Source organism: Sorex araneus, chromosome 5 (assembly GCF_027595985.1).
Source record: "Sorex araneus isolate mSorAra2 chromosome 5, mSorAra2.pri, whole genome shotgun sequence".
Classification (NCBI taxonomy): Eukaryota; Metazoa; Chordata; class Mammalia; order Eulipotyphla; family Soricidae; genus Sorex; species Sorex araneus.
This window is the reverse complement of record NC_073306.1, coordinates 113,120,943-113,142,679: the sequence shown is the minus strand read 5'-3', so window position 1 is coordinate 113,142,679 and position 21,737 is coordinate 113,120,943. Positions and strand designations below refer to the sequence as shown.

General features: G+C 46.9%; 1 protein-coding gene across 2 annotated transcripts in view; it reads left to right on the top strand.

Annotated features, from left to right (window-relative positions):
- The first annotated feature begins 3,443 nt into the window (after window positions 1-3,443).
- ZFAND3 (zinc finger AN1-type containing 3) overlaps window positions 3,444-21,737 on the top strand; it is a 302,188-nt gene continuing 283,894 nt past the window's right edge. The window contains exon 1 of one of the 2 annotated variants that reach the window (XM_055138548.1): window positions 3,444-3,642. In XM_055138548.1, coding sequence (XP_054994523.1) covers window positions 3,572-3,642 — 71 coding nt within the window. In that variant the 5' untranslated portion in view covers window positions 3,444-3,571. The remainder of the gene's footprint in view (window positions 3,643-21,737) is intronic. The other variant, XM_055138547.1, reaches the window with a different exon arrangement.

The following is a 21,737-nucleotide window of genomic DNA, read 5'->3' as shown; positions in this document are numbered from 1 at the left end:
AGGCTCCATACCTGGCTGTGTTTGGGGCTGGAGGTACAGTGTCTTACCTGCTGGCCTCCTATTGGGTCTTTTTATTTATTCAACAAATAGTTTTAATGGCTTACCAAATATGCCCAGGTGTTGTGCATATACAGCCGTGAACGAAATGGAAATCATTCCTGGAGAGGAGACACACAGATACATTTTTAATTGTAAACTGTGATACAGGCTATAGAAAAAGGTAATAATGGGGCATCATAAATCTTGAGACTAGCAGATGGTGAAGGATTATTGAGTGTCATTTCAATATAGGTCTGAAATAGTTTTAGTCGCTGGGTTTGTTGGAAAATTCTTGAACATGTCCATTGTATTTTATGGTTTTGAATTTCCAGCTCCTCATTCGGTCTGTGACCGGCACCTTTTTAATCTTTGCCAAGACCATAACTGATTTTTTTGAGGAATTGCAGGTGACAAGAATGGACCTCAGGCACCAGTGTATTTACTACAAAACAAAGTATCACTGCATACACATCCACTGATTGATGCATCTTTATGAGGAATAGAAAAAAAGACATAAACTGGACCAAACTTTAAAAAAAAACACAGCTGGTGGTAGTGCTCAGTGGTCAATCCTGGCAGTGTCTGGGGGTGCTGCCAATCTCCACATGCAGTGCTGGAGATCTAATATGTCAGCCACATGCAAGGCAAGGGCCTTATCCATTATTCTCTCTGGTCCCAAACTTTTCATTTTTTGGTGGTGGTGGTGATATTAGGAACGAACTTATATATAAAAAATAGGCATTTTACTGCTGAAGTACTTCCCTGGCTCCCCACTCCCCACAATCAGAGTCTTTCTGGATACTTAGTAATCCTGCTATTGGTTCTTGAAGTGAGGACAAGTTAAGTTGGGCACTCATGTTCTACTTTGTTCCCAGAGAAGCAGGGAAAAACAGGTCTGGAGAGAAAGCAGAGGGAAGAACAGGTAATAGAGAGAGCAGGGAGAGAGCAACTGCAGATTTTTCTCCTTTGAGAGAAGAAAGGGAATAGCTACTTGGTTTCCTGTTGCTATTTTACATCCTTGTTCCAGTCCTTCATGATATCTTGTTGCTCTCTGTGCCTCAAGATTCGCTAAGATTATTTCCCTCAGTATGTTCATTTTTCTACATGAAGAAATATAGGGGTTTTTGTTACTTGCAGAGAAAAGATGCTTCAGTAAGAGTAGATTCTGTCAGATTAGCTCTTCTGCTCAGCAAACGTGGATTGTTTGCTTCCATGCCATTCAGACTTGTGGATCGCACAAATGGAATGGTGGAAGTAGAAATAAAACAGAATCACTCGGCAGTGAAACTGATCTAGGTAATACCCCTGAAACTTTCAGATTCCCCCTGGGCTGGGGGTTTCAATACAGTCCTTTTGGAGCTAGGTTTTGTGATAAAAGACAAAGATGTGTATCTTCTGGTCCTATAATGAAGATAGGAGAGGAAGGAGGGACCAATTCTGCTTTGGCAGAGTTGGGAAGGCATTGAAGATGTAATAGCTCCTAAAAACTCATGAGCAGCAGGAGTGCGCTGGCGAGAGAGAAGGGTAGCGGGGATACAGGGAGACAGGAGGGAAACAGGAGGGTCAAGGATGGAGATGTGAAAATGGAAGGTGTCTGTGAGGGCTGACAATTGGTGGCTGAGGTGCAGGACGCATACGAAAACCAAAGAAGTCTGAGGAGATTAGTGAAAAATTACCTAGCTCCCTGAGTTTGGATTTGTTGGTGAATGCTTTATTTAAAAATCCTTACAATATCCAGAGAATTAGGAAGTGCCTTGAACATGCTGGGTATTCAATAAATGTGCCCCTCAAAATTATGGCAAACAGGATTTGAGTGAAAGTACAGTGATTAGGGCATTTGCCTCGCACACGGTTGTTCTGGGTTCAATCCCTGACACCCAATATGGTCCCCCGAGTACTGCCAGGAGTGATCCCTGAACAAAGAGCCAGGAGTAAGCTCTGAGCATCTCCAGGTGAATTCAACAAACAGCTCTTTCGGGCTGGAGAGTAAGTTGGTAAGGTGCTTGCCTTGGACGTGACCCAGGTTTGATCCCTGGCACCCTATTTTGGTCCCCCAGAATCAGAGAACCAGGAGTAAGCCTTGAGTACTGCTGGAAATATCCCTCAAACAACAACAAAAAAATCCACTTAATTTTCTTTGCTTTTATTTGGCCACACCCAGCAGGACTCAGAGATGGTTCTTGGTGTCTTGCTGCTCTGCTCTTCTTTGGGACCATGTGTGCTGGGAATGTACACTGGCCCTCTCTGACCCAACACTCATTTTAAAATGAGATTGTTTTCTTTCCTATACATAAAATTTTCAAGACGCCAATCGAGTCTCACTTAAGTCTCACTTAAACATCTTAGATTGTTCAACTCCAAGACTGTATTTTATGTTTATTTGAATAAACATCTATGGACAATGTAGGTCCGGTGAGCGTTAGGTGTGTATCAGGTCCATGGCCTTGTGCCAGAATTGTAGACACAATCTGCCTATCACCTATCTCTTGCAACTGAGCTAGCCCAGGGGCTGGAGCAACAGCATAGCGGGCAGGGCATGTCTCGAACTCAGCCCACCTGGGTTCAATCTCTGGCATCCGCTCTGGTCCCGGGGCCCACCTGAGTGATCCCTCAGTGTGGAGCTGGGTGTGACAAAAAAGAAAAAAACACCAAAATCAAAACCCAAAATAAACTCCTAACCTAAAACCAAAAGAACCCTCCCCCCAAACTCACTTGCTGCAGCCTGAGCCCTGGACAGGACTGTTTCTCGTGGAAATGCACGAGGTCCAGAGGAGGCGTGACGCCCAGCAGCACTCACGAAGGGCGCCTCGGCGCTGAGTGCTCCGATCTTTGCAACTATCACCTTCCCATCAAACGCACTGTGAGGCTGTGAGGGCAAACGTGGAACTTGCCCTCCAGAAGTTGGGCGGCGGGCAGAGACCCCAGCATGCCCGGCGCGGACCACTCGCCTCGCGCGTGCGGGCCGGGTGCTCCCTGCCACGGGGACTCGCGCCGGGCCGCGGGTGCACGCGCGCCCTGGGTCCGAGTCGGGGGCCTTCCCGGCGGGGGCGGCGCGGGCCGAGCCCGGCCGAGCGCCCTCCGGGGTGCGCGGCCCGCGGCGGGGGCGGGCGCGGCCCCGACCCCCACTTCCGGGTGTGCCGCGCAGGCGCAGGCGCGGCCGGGCCGTACCACCGGCGGGGGGGTCGGGTCCCGCGGCCCGGCGCGTCCACGCGGGGGCCGGCGCGCGGCCCGTCGCCAGGGCTCGGAGCGGGCGGGCCCAGCGCGGCGGGGCGAGACCATCGCGCGGGCTCGCGGGGGGCGGCGGGCGGGGCGGCCATTGTCCGGTCAGCGCGGCCCCCGGCGCCCGCTCGGCGGTGGCTGCGGCGGCTCCGGCCCGGCCTCCCCGGCCTCCCCCGCCCGCGCAGTGGTGCCGCCCGCCGCCAGCTGACCGGCCTGGAATCCCGAGCCCGGACTCGGCCCCGCCGCCTCCGCCCCGCCGCCCGCCGGGAGCGCCGCCGCCTCCACCCGCCGCCCGCCGGGAGCCGCCGGGACCATGGGGGACGCCGGGAGCGAGCGCAGCAAAGCGCCCAGCCTGCCGCCGCGCTGCCCCTGCGGCTTCTGGGGGTGAGTGACCGCGGGGCCGCGGGGGGCAGGGCGGGCCGCGGGCCGGGCCGCGGGGCAGGGGCAGGCCGCGGGGCAGGGGCAGGCCGCGGGCCGGGCGCGGGGGGCAGGGGCAGCCGCGGGCCGGGCCGGCGGGGGCGCGGGGCAGGGCAGGGGCAGGGGCAGGCCCGGCGGGCCGCGCGGCGGGGGCGCTCCCGGCTCCCCTCCCCTCCCCCTGCCCCCCGAGACTTGCATCATCACTTCCTAAATTATATCCCAGCGCCCCATCGGCGTTTCGGAAGCTGTTACACGTCACCCCCTCTTCGGAATCGAACCCAGAACCCAGGCCGCGGCCCACTTGTCGGGTTCTCCAGGTCTTTTATTGAGCACGCGCTTAGAACATCTGGGAAATTTCCTTGTCAACCGCTCCAAGAAAGAGCCCCCCATCCCCCCTCAAAAAAGAAAACACAAAAAATAAAAACAGCCCCAGTCAAAGGAGAGAGGAAAAAAGCCCGAAAATAATAATCATAAAAAAGGTCTCAAGTCAGCCTGGCTTGCTTGGCCTGCGAAAGGGAAAGCCAGTGGCTCAATCATTTCCTCCCCCTCTTTACTTTTAAATAATAGATAAAATTAGATAGATTAGGTAAAAATAACCATAGCGGCCAATCTATATTACTTGGCCATGCAGTGTAAAGAGTGAAAAAAAATGGGTGAGAAGTCAACTTCCCCACCTAAGTTCCAGTTCTGAATCCCCCTTGTAACACCAAGGGCTGCCCCGGGCCCACCTGCGGCCCTGTCACAGGGAGACCCACGACTTGGCAGGCCAGCTTTTCTGACAGGTCTTTATTTCCCACTTTCGGTTTTATTTTCAAAAGCTATATAGGTAGTATTACGTAGAGGCAGTGAGGAAATGTTTATTTCCTTGGAGAATATTTATTATCTTGGAGAAGGTGCATTGAACTGTTTATCTTTTTATTCTCCCAGGTGTTAGGGGTGGTTAAGTAGAAATGTATGTGATTTTAGAAGCGTAGACAAAGATGAAAATGTTAATTTTAATGTAGATTTATGTAAAATGTTAGATCCAAAGACGATGAAGAAATTTTGTGGAAGTTCTGGCATTACTAAAAGTTTTGAAAATGTGAAAGTACTTTAGGCTTTATGCCTCTCCCCTCTTTTTGACTTGAGTAATAATTGGGTTGTTTTGTGAATGTTTTCAGGCACATTAATTCCTGTAGGAACCATTATTGGTGAGGAAATTGATTTGGAGAAGGATGGCTTACTTGCCCCTTCCGTGAAGCAAGTTTAGGATGGAGCTGAAGAGATCCTCAGTACCATCACTTTTATGACATCAGCCTGCCCTGGAAAAGTTTGGTGTCACAAACCCCACATGTTATTGACTCACTTGAGAAAAGATGGTGGCTTGGAGAAAGTAGTAGCCAAACAACTGTCCAGGATATATGAAAGATCTTTGTCCTGGCAACATGTTCATGGGACCTCAGTAAGAGTGGACCCCTTACTGAAAAATTCAGAAGTTGAGGGAAATAATTGCTTCTTATCACAGAGTTTTAGTAGTAGCAGAGAAAGTTTGAAAGTTTGGTAGTGGCACAGAGAAATAGTTACATTGATGCCATATTTACCTTCCAGGCAACTATTTCATTAAATAAAATGTGTTCAATCTTGCACTTTTATGATCTGCAGTTGTGACTATGGTAGAAAGTAGCACAAAGGGAATGTTATTTTTGTGGAAAGTGTTCCATCAGATGTATAATGTTTTTGCTAAAGGTGACTAGGGTTGTAGTTGCAGGGGTATATAGTTTGTACTTTATACCAAAGTGTAATAAAATTGCTGCCTACCTTCCATTGTATAGAAATGGAATTCTTTATTTCCTGCCTCTATTCACAGTATGTTCATTAATAGAATACATCTAACATATACTTGGGTGGTTCCGATCTGTTGGCGGACAAGGGGACACTGGCCTCCTGGGAACAAAGGGTATAGAGAAAGAAAGTGACTGTGATTGGGTTGAAATGGCTCAGTGGGAGAGATGCCATTGAGGTGGGTGTAGTGAGAAGTGCCTGGAGCAAGTACCCTAACCCGCTGGGAAGGGTAGGAGAGAATGGAGGTGCAGAGGGGGTAGGCAAGTGAAGGGGCTGCAGCTGGAGCACTGTACTTGGGAGGAACTGAAAGTTTATTGGGGTGATGGGTAGGTTGTGAAAGGTGCATCAGCTAAAGATGAGACGGCAATAGTGGGGGCAGTTGGTGACATAGGAGCAAGTGATGTGTAGGACTTTGGAGTTTTATCCTGAGTGCTGGGAAGCTTTTGAAGAACTTTGAGCAGACGGTGATGCGATTTTCTTTTTCTTTTTTGAACGGAGGGCATACCTGGGTGGTGCTAGGGGACTGTGCCTGGCTCTGTGCTGGGGAGTTACCCCGGTGGTGATCAGGGGACCATGGGGTGCTAGGAACTGAACCTGGGCCTCCATTCTACAGAGTTTGGGCTCAGCTCATGGAGGGATCTCTCCAGCCCTGTGATTGTCTTTAATACGGATACTATTCCTATTAAGTAATCCTTATTCGTAATAACCCAGTGTGGCTGGGTTTGTGGGTATATTTGTGGGGTGTCACTAAATCCAGAGACATGAAGACTTGTTGGAGTAACCCAACCAGCAATCATGTTGGCCTGGACCTGTATGGCAGACAGAGAAAATGGAGAGTAGATGTGAAGGCCACTGAGAAGTAACTTTTGCCTTTTCTCTTAATACAGAGATTTTTGTATTTTCTAGAAACTTTTGTTAGCATGTGTTCGGTGGAAGTTGTAGTTCTGTACATCAGTCTCGTGTGCCTTTGCAGAGGGGGCTCTCGGAATGTTCTTACACAATAGACCGAAGACCCTTCCTTAGTGTTACAGTTCTTGCAGCACTTGCTGACTAGCGCTGTCCGTTTGGGACTCCCATCACCAACTAAAGACATGGTTAAGTAGGAGAGCTTGGAGTTCTTGTGGGAGGCAGTTAGAATGGAGATTTGTGGAGCAAATACTTGGTTCTTTGAATACATAGTTTATAGTTAACTCTTGGCCAGTGTTGTATCATTTCTTGCAGATCATTAAATTATTGTTATAAAGAGACAATAATATCACTTCATTGTGAAATGGACTACCTTGGCAATTGTTGAAAATTTACTTGAAGGACTGGAGTGATAATAGAGCGGGCAAGGAGCTTGCTTCGCACACACCTGACCCAAAGCAAAAACAAAACAAAAAACCCAAAAAAGAATTTGTAGAACATAACATACATGTTTTCAGAACTTATGACCATGCATAGTTTCATCTTTGACACATGGATTTATAGTGAAATAACATCATTTTCTTGATTCATTTTAGGCATTCAATAATCATTTAAAAAACAATGTCAAATCTGGTTTGAAATAGCCAATTAGGACATTTTCCCTTAGTTGAAATAGATACATATACTTTCGACCTATACATGTGAAAGTAGTATTAGATTTAAAACTGTCTAAACATTTAAGATGTTCTGAGACAACTAGGTTCTTCACAACTATTTTTTAGGGGTTGTCAAAAGAGCAGGCCTAAAATTTTATTAAAAAGGTAAAGGAAATAAGAAAACTCTAAGTATGTTACTGGATAATAGAAAGTATCATTAGAATGGGGGAAATATGGACTGTTTTGGGTAATTTTATTAAGTGTAAAACATACATTTTGCTTTTACAGTTGCAGAAATCTATTGCTTTGTAATAAAGAGTCTTAGGGAAGGGTTACTTCATAAATAAGTTAAAAGCTTAAATAAGTTTAAATATGGGATTTATTTGGCAACCTTGTTTTGATTGTCATAAAGATAATTTTGTAAGTGAGGGTCCTGGACAGTGGTTAGGGCTCATCTGCCACCTCAATGCCTCCTGAGAATTGCTGAGTTTAGCCCTGGTGGTGTGCAAGTACCTTGTGACCCCCTGTTCCTCTACACTGCATCGCCCCAGCACCCCAACACCCTTGGACACTGGCTGGGATGATGGAGTACGGCTGGGCCCCGAGCACCGCCTGGGAGGCACCTTCTCCCCCAAACAGGGGGTAATTTACTCAAGTAAATTATTTTTGGGCAACAGTGTTTACTATACACCTCATCTTTGTGGTATATTCCATTGAAGCATTTTACTTAGCCATTAGGTTTGCTAGATAATAGATGTACTTTAAATAAATTTGGAGTTAGGCAGAGGTAGAGAGTAATCTCGCAAAGTAAATCTTGTTTTTGTTTTTGTTTTGGGGTCACACTTGGTGGTGCTTAGAGCTTCTTCCTGGCTCTGTGCTCAGGGATCACACCTGGCAGTACTCAGCTGCATGCGAGACAAGTGCCCTACCTGTGCTCTGGCCTTCACAAAGCAAATTCCTCATTATGGAGTTGAGTACTTGTAAATCGTTGATTGAACATATAACATTATGCATTATTCCATTTTCTTACCAGCCACAGGCTTCTGACTAGTTTAAATTGAATTACTTTTGTATTATTTTTTCCCTCTGAGCCTAGGTTTGGGAATTGGTCTAGAACTCCTTGTGCTTGGCAGTGTGTGGCGTTCACAGTCTGGGGTCTCCTGTACCACTTCCAGCTCCAGAGTTCCACCAACGTGACCAGGCTTTCAGGGTCACATGAACACAGCATGGATCCCTAGTTAATCAGAATGTTCATTCCAGCTTTGTACTAACTAGCCCTTTATTGTAAAAACTCCTTAAGCATTGTCTTAAAAATAGAAGTTTTGTTTGTATAACTTTTTATTTTATTTTTCTACGCTACACGCAGTGATGCTCTGGGTTTACTCCATGCTCTGCACTTAGGCACTCCTGGCAGTGCTTGGAGGACCATATGGGATCCTGGGGACGAACCCAGATTGACTTTGTGCAAGTCAGACGCCCCACCTGCTGTGCTGTCGATCCGGCCCAGCCCTGGTGTTTGGCTTTTCCGTGGTGTCTGTGACCTTGGAGAGTGTATGATTGAAATGAAGCTGTTCTTTGGTTGTCTTCTTGCCCTGTTTTCTGATTAAAGTTGTGGTATTTTCCCCTTAAATGTGATGAAGTAGAGGTGGATAATTCTTTAGAAGAAGCCAGACCTTTCTTCACAGTGGTTTGAACTAATAGGTGACTTTTTTCCTTTTGGGTTTTGGGGCCCCGGCTGGTAGTTCCCCATGGGCTGGTCATGTCCTGATTCTCAGGAGTGGGCCCTGGCGGTGCTTGCAGATCTGTACACTGTGCTGGGGATTTGCCCAGGGTCGCATGTGTGCGGGGTAGGTGCGGAAACCTCTATTCTTTCTCTGGTATCTCTTTTAAGTTAGATTTAGTTGCTTTCAGGACACACAAGTCTTGTGATTTTACTTAGCCACAGATTTGCTAGATAATCTTTTTCCAGACGCCTCCCTCTCCAAAATAGGGAGAATGCAATTGATTTGTTGCAGTAAAATTCTTTGACTAAAAAATTTAAAAAAAAAATAGTTTTTATCGATTAACTTTTTTGGGGGTTCTTACCTGGAGGTGCCGGGAGTCACCGTGATGGGCATTGTGGGTGGTCTGGGGATTGAGTCGGGGGACCACGTGCAGGACGGTGGGCTGGTGCTTCATAGTTGTGCTGACAGGGTGCTGAGAGTCCCTTCAGTCCCTGGTCTCCAGCCATCACGGTGTCAGTCTAAACATGCAGTTATGGGTGTGGCCTGCTGCTGGCCCGAGCACTGCTGGCTCGGAGAGCATCACTTTGTCTGGCCTTGTGTTAACTGACAGCCTGGTTGGCCCAGGGTTGCTGGTGAGGCCGCCAAGCCTCCTGCGTACTGTCCGGGAGCCCCCACCAAAACAATCCATTACAATGAACAAACCCTTAACCCCACACCCCTCAGTATATTAAATCTTAATTACTGAAAGAGTAATAAGGGGGTGAGAACTAGTTTGGATTTTTGACTAGGTCATAAGCAGGTTGTGTCTATATAGTGATGCAGGTTTTTATGTCTTGCAGTAATCAAAAACCAACATTGCGGTTAAACATTGTTTTTCATGGGCTGTAGAGATAGTGCCGAGGCTGCATCACATGTGGTCCCCCGAGCACAGGGATAGCCCTGCAGACTGCTCAGTGCGTGTGGCCCGAGTGCCACTCTTCCCAGTAATTCTTGATTCTTTTTGGGTTTGGGGCCACACCTGGCAGTGGTCCAGGGGCCTAGAGAGCCACCCTTGATGATGTGGGGCCTCCAGGGCTGCACCCGGATGCTCTAGGACCAAGTGCCGGCAAAGCTTACTGCAGTGTAAGGCGTGCCCCTTCACTTCTGTGCCATCTTCCTTGCCCCACAGCATCCCCGCTCCTGCCCTGGGCCCCCGAGCTCACTGGTTTTTAATCTTAGGTCCATAGTTTGAAACCACAGTACTAGTTCTGTAGGTAACAGCTGCTTTTGGGGAACAGAACCGAGCCCTTCACACTCTCCGAAAGCGGTGTTGTGCTGATCTAACAGGCAGTCAGGTCTGCACCCCCGTTTTCTTCAAATTCTTCTGTTTTTATTGAGATATAATTGACATCCAAGCCTGTGTACTTCTTACTGGGGGGAGCTGCACCCTGCATTGCTGAGGGCTTACTCCTGGCTCCGCACCCAGGGATTACTTCTGGCTGGGCTTGGGTGACTGTGTGTGGCACTGGGGATCGAACCTGGGGGCCACATGCAGAGCAGGCAGCTACCCAGCTGGTCCTTAGACCGTCAAGTGTGTTATCTTGTGGCTTTTCCCTGTCTTTTCCCTCATTTTGAAAATGAAAATCTGAAAATGAAAATCACTTTGCTGATTTATCTCTGAGTATCTTTCCAATTCTAGTAAATTTATTTCCATCAGGAAAAGCGGTGGTTCTGTTGGACCAGATTACTGGGGAGTATTCCTTGGATCAGTTTTGTGATCAAAATTCCAGGACAAGTTGGTTTATAATTTAGTTTTTTTAATGTTAAAAGCTTTTTTTTATCGTCAGTCATCTCTGTTCTTGGCATTATTAAACTGGCAACTTCAGAGATACATCGTGAAGCATTGGATTAACAGAGATCACTGTATCACTGTTGTCCTGTTGCTCATTGATTTGCTCAAGCGGGCGCCAGTAACGTCTCCATTCGTTCCTGTTACTGTTTTTGGCATATCGAACACGCCCTGGGTAGCTTGCTAGGTTCTGCCGTCTAATAGAGATCAGTTTAGATATTTTGTAAAATAGGGCTCCTGGGGTACAGAGCTCAAGACCTTGAGCTTGTAGGCACACACTCTCCTACTTTCTCCATCCTCACCCATTACTACTTCTGCCCCACTTGGTTTTCTCTTTGGTGAGGAACTTTTTTTTTTCCCCTGGTGGGGCCATGAGCTTCTCCTAGCTGGCGCACAGGGACGTAGGGATCTCCCTTGACGATAAGCTTCCTCGCTGTGCTGCTTGGGCTTGCGGCGCTGGAACTGCAAAGGCCGCAGCGTTGTCTGGGGGCCTCCAGCCTCCACCCAGTAACACAGAAGCTGTGTGGCTGGGGGTACTGTACGCTGGAGGTCAGACCTGGTTGGGCACGTACATGTGTACTGTCTCCTGGTAGCTGGAGGGAGAAAAATTTTACAGGTACTCACCTTGGACTGTGACATTTGTAGAGGAAAATTGCTTGTTTTCTCAAAAGTAAATCTCAGATGGCAGCTTTGGTTAAAGTGCATTAGATTTTAAGTAAATTCAATTTTGCATACTCAGAGGAAGGTAGAGTTTATTAGCATATCCAGTAGGAGTGGGAAAATGCGAACTGATACACCAGGCTGAGGGACTGCAGAGGATGGACGGAGAGAGCAGGTGGGACCTTGAGGCCGGGAGAGAGAGCTGCTTCCAGCTGGCATTAGAGTTAGGGCTCCGGCTGCTGTCCAGAGGCAGGAAATAAACAGTAGGAGGAAGTGTGGTATTTAACTCTCTGCCTGTATTCACGCCTTGATCCCAGGTGTCCTGTACCAGACAGGTGAGATTGGGCTAGAAGCAGTGAGGAATAGGAGGGGTAGAGCGCATCATAGCATCCCATGTTGGGAGTTTGTGCTGTTTAGTGCCCGTGAGTCTTGTGGCCTTCTCTTCAAGATCTGGCAAAGAGCTGGTGAGTTTGAACTCTGGACCTGTTTCTGGGGTGGGCGTGAGGGTTATGCCTCACAGAGTCTGTTCCTGGCTCTGTTCTCAAAAGTCAACCTCTGGTGGCTGGAGGGTCCTGTGTGGTGCCTGGTATCTGAATAGGCTTATGCCTGCCTCTTTTGAGACTTTCCCTGGTGAGTGATATGTCAGTTTCTGCTGAAGGGAAGTGGGATGGCGTAACAGTTGGTGATGTCTAATGCATCCTTTGGGTCAGGCAAGTTAAAGTGCATTTGTGTGAATAGTCACTCTCTCAGTCACACTTGCTGGAAGAAGTATGGTTATCCGAAAATATCCACAGTCAGGTTCTTGTGCCAGGCATTTGATTTTCTCCTAACATAGCATTGGGAGCATTTCTTTTCTTTCCTTTTTTTTTTTTTTTGCTTATCGGGTCATACCTGGCGAGGCACAGGGGTTACTCCTGGCTCTGCACTCAGGAATTACTCCTGGCGGTGCTCGGGGGACCATATGGGATGCTGGGAATCGAACCCGGGTCGGCCGCGTGCAAGGCGAATGCCTTACCCGCTGTACTGTCGCTCCAGCCCCAGTGTTGGGAGCATTTCTGCACACTGTGTGTGAAGGTGTCTTGTAGTGTATGACCTAGCTGATGCTTTACTTTCGTTTGTTTTTGGGTTACACCCTGGGCTGCTATGGCTACTCTTGGTTGGTGCTCAGAGTTCACTCCAGGCAGACGGGGGGCGCTCCTGGATGGTTCCTCTGGGCTCCTGGCCTGGCTCTGCTCCTGTGGGTCAGCTTTTTCTCCCTTGGGTTTTGGGGCCATACCCAGGGGTGCTCAGGGATCCCTCCTGCTGCTGCTTAGGGTGTGTTTCCAGGAATTGAACATGGCTGGGCCAACCACAGGCATGCCGGGCACCTGGACTCCTGGCCTTCTTCCATTTGGTAGGCCAGGAGTTCAGGTGAATATGAATATGAATACCATTAACTTTAACTTTTAATTTTTATATATTTATTATATGTGGGTGGGCACTCTCAGTGGTACTCAGGACTTAGTCTTGGCTCTGTGCTCATGGATCACTCCTAGTGGGCTAAGGCGACTATATGTAATGCTTGAACTTGGGTCAGCCACATGTAAGGCAAATACTCTCTCCGCTCCCCAGATAACTTTTAAAAATTCTATTTCAAAATAAATGATTCATTATTAGTGTTTTTTTTTTTAATTTAATTTTGGTTTTGGACCACACTTGATTGTGCTTGGGGACCATGATGCTGGAGATTGGACCAGGGTCTACCAAATGCCAGACAAGTGTGCCTTAACTCCCTACCATTTTGGCTCTACTTATTTGATTTTTATATCTTTTTAAAAAATTACAGATAGACTTGGGTTCCATAAAAATTTCTCAGGTGAAAAGGGGTCATGAATGGAAAAAGGCAAAGAAATCCCATTTTATGCCCCCTACTGGAAAGATCAGGGGCAGGAATTTGGGGAACATAGACTTGGTACAGGGTGTTGATGACCATGTCTCTGCTTTCAAAATCTCTGTTTTTAAGTCATTGAAGGAAGTGACTCTGAGTACTGATGCGTGTGGCCAGAAGCTAAAAATAAACATAAAGGAATATTTTTGGATATTGATCCACAAAAAACTTGCTTAGGAAATTTGTTTTATCTCTGTAGGGCAGGCACGTTACTTCTGAGGTCTGTATTCTATATTTTTATAGATAGGTCACTACTGGGCTGGAGCAATAGCACAGCGGTAGGGCATTTGCCTTGCATGTGGCCGGCCCGGGTTCGATTCCTCCACCCCTCTTGGAGAGCCCGGCAAGCTAATGAGAGTATCTCGCCTGCACAGCAGAGCCTGGCAAACTACCCGTGGTGTATTTGATATGCCAAAACCAATAACAAGAAGTCTCACAGTGGAGAGGTTACTGGTGCCCGCTCGAGCAAATCGATGAGCAATGGGATGACAGTGACAGTGATACGTCACTATTAGCACTGCCTGCCACTCATCCCTTCCACGTGTTAATGCTTCCAAGATGTGTTTAAAACATGCATTTAAGAAATAGATATATATAGGGGCTGGAGCGATAGCACAGTGAGTAGTGCATTTGCCTTGCACTCGGCCAACCCAGGTTTGAATCCCAGCATCCCATATGGTCCCCTGAGCACCGCCAGGAGTAATTCCTGAGTGCAGAGCCAGGAGAAACTCCTGTGCATTGCCAGGTGTGACCCAAAAAGAAAATATATATATTGAAGTTTTCTTTTAGAAATGTATTATAGTTTGGATAGTGTGTTTGCAATGGTGTTGACATTCATGGTTGTGGTGTATACAGTTACCTCATCACTAAAGTGCCCAAGGTCTCCCCTAAATTTTTAAATAATTTTTTCAGTTTGGGGCCATATCTAGTGGTGTTCAGGGCTGACTCCTGACTCTGCACTTAGGGATTACTCCTGCCAGTGCTCAGGTGCTGGCGATCAGACCATAGTCAGTCACGTGCAAGACATGACTAACCCACCACATACTTGGCCCATGTAACTGTCTCTCTGTTCTATGATTAAAATTATTCACTTTGAAAACTAGAAATTGAGCTCCCATTTGACCCCGCAATACCACTTCTGGGAATATATTCTGAGGGTGCAAAAAAGCACAGTAGAAATAACATCTGCACCTATACGTTCATTGCAGCACTGTTCACAATAGCCAGAATCTGGAAACAACCCAAGTGCCCGAGAACAGATGACTGGCTAAAGAAACTTTGGTACATCTACACAATGGAATACTATGCAGCTGTTAGGAGAGATGAAGTCATGAAATTTGCTTATAAATGGATGGTCATGGAGAGTGTCATGCTAAGTGAAATGAGTCAGAAAGAGAGGGACAGACTTCATAGAATGATTGCACTCATTTGTGGAATAGAAAATATCGTAGTATGAGACTGACACCTAAGGACAGTAGACACAAGGGTCAGTCTGATTGTCCCATGGTTGGAAGCCTGTTTTATGACCTGGGGGAGAAGGCAGCTGGAATAGAGAAGCGATTACTAAATCATTGATGGTCAGAGGGATCACTTGGGATGGGAGATGTGTGCTAAAAGTAAAGGACCAAACATATGACCTCTTATTATTTGTAATCTGTATTGCAGACTATAATACCCATAAGTAGGGAGAGAGTAAGAGGGAAACTGCCAAAGAGGCAGGGGAGGGTGGTGCGGGGGAGGGGGAGGGATATTGGGAACGTTGGTGGTGGAAAATGTGCACTGCTGGAGGGATGGGTGTTCCATCATCATATGACTGAAACTCAAGCGTGAACGTTTTGTAACTGTAGCATATGGCGGTTCAATTAAAAAAAAAAAGGAAAATAAACCTGAAAACAAAATAAATAAATAAAATTATTTTGATTTTTGGGTCACACCAGGAGGGCTCAAGACTACTCCAGGCTCAGTGCTCAGGGGACCTTGTGCTGGGGTTTGAACCCTGGCATCTTATTTGCAAAAGCATGCCTTCCCCTTGAACTCAATGGTGCTTGTTCTGGTTTTAATTCCCTTCCTCACATTCTCTCTCTGGGGCTGACTCATACTCCTGACTTGGTGTTCACCTGGGGTTGCAGATCAGGGTGTTGTGCTTGTACACATGTTAGCCAGGAGCCAGTGCTTCCTTGGAAGCTTGCATGTTCAGGTTGTAGTGATCTCAGGGTTCACTGTGGTTCTCACACATGTGTTGTCCAAGGATCACACTTCTTGCTGTTAAATATGCACACCTTTTGGTTGGTGGCTTGCCTGCTTTGTGGGGCTTGTGCTTACACAGCTGCTGCACGCCTGGGAGTTGGTGGCGGTATCCTGGACAGCGGAACTGCCAATATCCCATTTGGTGCATTTGGTGGCATCAAGGTCTGGACTAGTTAGTTAGATGTGCTTGCACAACAGGCCTTCTGGGCCACTCGGCCATGCTTTAGCCATGCTAAATCATACATTTTATTTGTAAGACTGGAGTTTTTCTTCACTGCATATTGTACAGGTTCTAATTCAGGAGCAATTACTGTGTCTTAGAAATAATGCTTTAATTTTTTTGCAGGGGCTGGAGAGATAGTACAGTGGGTAGGGTGTTTGCCTTGCACACGGCCAACTCAGGCTCATCTCCGTCACCCCCTGTGATCCCTTGAGCACTGCCAGGAGTAATTCCTAAGTGCAGAGCTAGGAGTAAGCCCTGAGCATTGCCAGGTGTGGTCCAAAAACAAAAACATTTGTTTTTCTTGTGTGTGTTGCTGGGATCAGGCCCAGGTCTCCTGCCTGAGAAGCTGCTACCACTGGGCTGGGGCCCCAGCTCCTGCCTTTGCTTTCATGCTGACTGGTCACTGAGTACTCCAGTCACCTCAGTAGTTTTCTTTGTACTGCATTCCATTATATAATTGTTGAGATTTTTTGCCAGTTTTTTTTTGGGGAGCGGGGAGGAGTAGTGTGTAACCATTATGTGAAACTTTATTATTATTATTTAAAAATTCTGCTAGTATTGAAAATAAGGTGTGATGACTGAATGAAAATGGATGCCTCCTTGTCACCATCTTGTCAAACTTTAAGTCATGGCCACATCCGTAAGGGCTAGAGAAACAAATATGAACAAGTGGTAGGTGGGATGAAGGAAAACCGTCCTTCTGAAAGTGTTGGGTATGAGTCCCCAGGGCTTTCACAGTCATAGGATGAGGACTGGGACACAAATTCCGAACTAAAATCTAGTTGAAGTGGCAGCAGCTTTCAGCAAAATCGCTGTTTCATCTGGTAGAACTCCATAGACTCTCTCTTCGTCACATTTGGAGGCATCTCCTCAGCCAGTTGGAGGGATGGTGCTGCTCTCTTTATTGCAGTAGGCTAGGGACGCTCAACCTGCTTTCTTTCCTTTATGGTATCACCAAAGCCGGCCTCACTTTATGTGGATTTTTAATCCCCTCCATTAATTTCCAAACCTGATTGGGAGAGTTCATCACAGTGTTTTTTTTTTTTGCTTTTTGGGTCACACCCGGCGATATACAGGGGTTACTCCTGGCTCTGCACTCAGGAATTACCACTGGCAGTGCTCAGGGGAACCATATGGGATGCTGGGAATCGAACCCGGGTCGGCCGTGTGCAAGGCAAACGCCCTACACGCTGTGCTATCGCTCCAGCCCCGAGTTCATCACAGTTTTATCCATCTGCTTAACTTGCTGTTCTTGGCAAAACAACTCGTTTTTTGTTAGCTTTCTAATGTATTTTTTGTTTTCTTTTTTGGGTGACACTGGGCTGTGCTCAGGGATCACTCCTGGCAGTGCTTATGGCACCATATGCAGTGCCTGGGTTCCAACTGGAGTCTGCTGTGTACAGGGCAAGCACTATACCCCTGTAGACAGTTTCTCTGGCCCTGTCAACCCGCTAACTCTTTCTGGGAGGGGAGTGGTATGTTGAGGTAGTCTACTCCTGGTCTGCACCGGGGACCATATAGAGCTGGGGGTTGAACCTGGGTTAGCCACCTGCAAGGCATCATCTTTACCCCATACTATTATCTCTTTGATCCCTGTTTATATTAATTTTAAATTTCTTCCCTCTTCTTTTCCTTTCCAGATGTCATGATGACCAGAGGGGTCACAGATTGTGTTGTTCACTGAAGAGGGGGTTGTCACACTTCGTTAGTTGCTTTGTTTGCATGCATTCTTTTTGGGGAACTACTCTTAGCTGTGGCTAACATGTCTTCCATCCCTGTTGCTCACATGCACTTGGCTGCCTTGGGACTGGAACTGGCTTGCTGTGCTAGACCACAGGCTGAGCCGCCAGGTCGTGCTAATGGCAGGCTCCTGAGAGTGCAGCCACAGGCTCAGGCTCACGAAGCAAGTGTTTAGCTTCCCAGCGGCTCCTGGCCCCATGGTCCCCCTCCCCAACTTTTTTTTTTTTTTTTTTTTGCCAAACCCAAACTCAGGACTTACTCCTGGCAGTGCTGGGGGACCATATGGGATGCCGGGATCAAACCTGGGTCGACCATGTGCAAGCAAACACCCTACCTGCTGTGCTATTTTTCTAACCCCTAAATCCTTTTAAAAAGATCTCTGAAGCTAATATACATGGGGTAAGCTGAACAAATCTCGAAGATTTTAATAGTAGTGCTCCCTGAGATATAAGATCTTTCTCACTTGGTGAGAGGCTGAGGATGGGCCCCCTCCCATCAACCCCCTTCTTGAATAGCTTCACAGTAGAGGAGAATGTGCCGTCTGATCTCTTACTTTTAGAAAACCAACTGGACTAGGCAAGTTTTTTTTTTTTTTTTTTTTATTGAATCACCAAGTGGAGGGTTACAAAGTTCTCAGGATTATGTCAGTTATACAATATTCAAACACCCTTCCCTTTACCAGTGCCCATCTTCCATCACCAACCCCCCCAGTATATCTGCCGCCCCCTCCCACCTCCCTAGTCCCCACCCTTGTACGTGATAAGTTTCACTTCATTCGCGCTTATCTCGATTACATTCCATGTTTCAACACACAACTCACTACCGTTGCTGGGGTTTCCCCCCAAAAAGAAAAAGACAGTCCTATTGCCAATGAGGCATTTGATAGTTCTCCATTACTAAGAATATAGAGATATTAAGTCCTGCTGTTTGTTACATAACTTTTCTTTTTCCCCCTTGCCCCGCGCCACCGAGTTCACGCCTGTTTTAGTAATCGCCACGCTGTCTGACAAAGGGAAAAAAAACCGAAGAGGATGGTTATTTCCCGTCATCAGCCGGCGTGGGGCTCTGGCTTAGTTGATAGTCTAGTAGAGTGTCTGCAAGCACTTTCTGGAACCAAAGCTCTTGCGCTGATATCGGCTCCGGCTCGAGATACCACCAGCGTTCCGCTGGTCCATGTACCTAATTTTTCCCCTTATTTCCCATTCCCACGCCACCAGGTCTGTTTGCTTAATGGACATCACACTATGTTTGACACCACACCACGTTTCTTCCCGAGAAAGAAGGATATTTCTTCTCAGCCGGCGTGGGGATATAGCTTAGTTCAGTCAGAGAGATGGCTACCATTTTGATTGCCTTCAATATTTCAACAAAATACTTACTATTCTTGTTAGGATCACCCACAAAAGTCCGACCCATTAAGAAGGAACCATTACATATTGCTGATACTAAGATGACATTAGGTCGGTTTTGGGTTTCTGTCTAAAGTCCAGGGAAAAAGTTGAAGGAGAGAGAGAGAGATTTCTGCATGTCACATACTGCATTTCTCAAGTCACATACTGCAGGTTGCTGGTGGGCTGCTGGTGTCCCAAGCAGCTTCCTCCTCTTCGTCAGTCATTCTGGGGGTGCGGGCACGGAGAAATGGGAAAGCCCACGTGGCTGCACTCTCTTTAAGTGTCCGATGTGGGCGGAGACCGGTACTTCCCCGCCCTCAATCCCCCGCCAGCCGCGCCTCGCGTTTGGGTGCGTCTCTCCGTTTTGTGCTCAGAGAAGTGGGGTAGATGCTGTGCTGTGCCCCGGAGAAGTTGAGGGAAAGAGAGAGAGATTAAAAAAAAAAAAAAAAGAGAAACGCCGGTCCCCCGCTCGGGGGACCTGGCGGAAACTCTCAAGTCACATACTGCAGGTTGCTGGTGGGCTGCTGGTGTCCCAAGCAGCTTCCTCCTCTTCGTCAGTCATTCTGGGGGTGCGGGCGCGGAGAAATGGCAGTTTTTTTTCTTTTTAGGTCACACCTGGCGATGCACAGGGGTTACTCCTGGCTGTACACTCAGGAATTACTCCTGGTGGTGCTCAGGAGACCATATGGGATGCTGGGAATCGAACCCCGGCCGGCCGTGTGCAAGGCAAACGCCCTACTGCTGTGTTATTACTCCAGCCCTGTAGGCAAGGGTTTTAACACCCGAAGTTCTGGGTTTAAAATTGACTTTGTAACTTTCAGCTTGACTTGAGAAGCTTACGGCACTGCCTTTATTTAAAAAACAACAACAAAAGTATTTTAGGGTACTTATTTAGATTATTTAGCTATATGTGAGGTCCTGGGTTTGGTCCTTGGGTTTTGTCCCCTCCCCCAGCCCCAAATCCCTGGCAGCACTTCTGGGCATGGTCCTCAAAACAAGAACAACAGCAGGAGAAAAAAAAATACTTAGAGTGCTTTGAGGACTAGTGAGTTTTAATGTCTATCAAGCTCTTGGCATATTTCCTTGCTATGCTAATTATATTAAGGGCTCATTTCCTAGCCTTTAATGAAACATTGGTGATACAGGACTATTTTGCCTCAGCTGGGAGCTTGAATTTATGATAATCTTCTGACCAGTGTCATTTGGTTGGTGAGATTTATTACCACTTTGGCTAATTCAGCTATTTTCTATACCCAATCTCGAATTCGACAAGTATTTGTGAAAATACTATGTCTTGAAGTCTGGTGGGCACGCTGCTCTGCTCCGACTTCTGCCCTAAGAAGACACATTGTAAAAGGGGAGATGGTGAATTGACAAACAACACTGTGAGGAAAATGCGATGGTGAGAGCAGTTAACAGAGCATCTTCTTAGAGACTGGAAGTGGGAGAGGGCCAGGAAGGTTTATTTTGGGTAGCCGAGTGTTGAAGCCAAGTATAAAGTGAGGCAGGGCCTTCCAGATCAGAGCATCTTATTCAAAGGATTAAGGGAACATGCCAGATTTACTGAATTGCAAATATTGTTTAGTGCGTTCGCTGTATTGTATGGAAGGAAGCAAGATGAAGCTGGGACTATGAGCAAGGGCTAGTAATTCTGTGCTAGTGAGTTTAAATTTTACTCTGGAGGTAGTTGAGACCATTTAAGGATTTTAAGCATGGATAACAGATGATATTTATGTTTCATCCTTCTGTAGTGTGGAGGAGAATTGAGAAGGTATGAAGCCTGGGAACAGTTTAAGCTATTTAAACCTCTTAGGGTTATGTATCCCTTTGGCAGTCAGTGAAGCCTTTGAACCCCTTCTCCAAGCACAGGTCTAACTGCTCTGCTGGTGCGTCTGTGGCCCCTGACACAGCAGCCTGGTGTGTTGTTGGAGAGCCCCCGGGACCCCAGGGTGTTCCAGTCCACTCACACTTGCCTAACAAAATTCCATGGGCTGCGGTAGCTGGGTAGCTCATAGCCCCAAATTTAAATCTCAGTTCTGGAGGCTTCAGCCTCCAGAATCATGCCTTTGGCAGACTGAGGGTCTGGTGAGAGCAAGCTTTCTCATCGGTGCCCTCTTCCCTCTCATGGTCGAAGGGATAAGGGACTCTTTCCAGCCTCTTTAAGGCACTGAACCCACTCATGAGCGCTCTGACCTCAGATCCAATCACTTCCAGAGGCCCCGCCCCCAGACACCGTTCCACTGGGGCTGAGAGAGGGAGACGTCTAGTCCGTAGCATTGGGGCAGTGGGGACTGAGTATTAGAGCAGAGGCAGGTTGGATGGGGGGTGGGGTGAGGGAAGAGCAGCAAGATTTCCAGCATGGGCAGGAGGTTAAAAGGTGGTGTTGGTCCCATATGTGGGTATAGAAGTTCTGTGTACGCAGTTTAGCTTTTGAAAGGTTTTTAATCCGTTTATCAAGATCAAAGTAAAAATGTCCAGGCAACAACTAATACTGCTAGTGATATGTAGGGTTTTGTTTGGTAGAAGAGTTTATATTCTGAAAGCCCATTTTACTTTTTAAATAAAGTTTTAAAGAACCGAAATTTACATTTATAGATTAAAAATAAACAAGATTGATAAACCTAGCAAGACTCACAAAGAAAGAGCGTGTGAACCTTAATAAACCGAATCAGAAATGGAACGGGGGATATCACAACAGAAACCAAAGAAATTCAAAAGATCATCAGAGATTACTTTGAAAGTCTGTGTGCCATGAAACAAGAGAACCTAGAAGATATGGATAAATTCTGGATTCCTGTAATTGTCCAAGAAGATTTGGAAAACCCGAATAGACCTTTACCATCAAGGAAATTGAAACTGTAATCAAAAGTCTTCCCCAAAACAAAAGCCCAGGTCCAGATGGATTCATTAGTGAATTCTTCCACACATCTAAAGAGGAC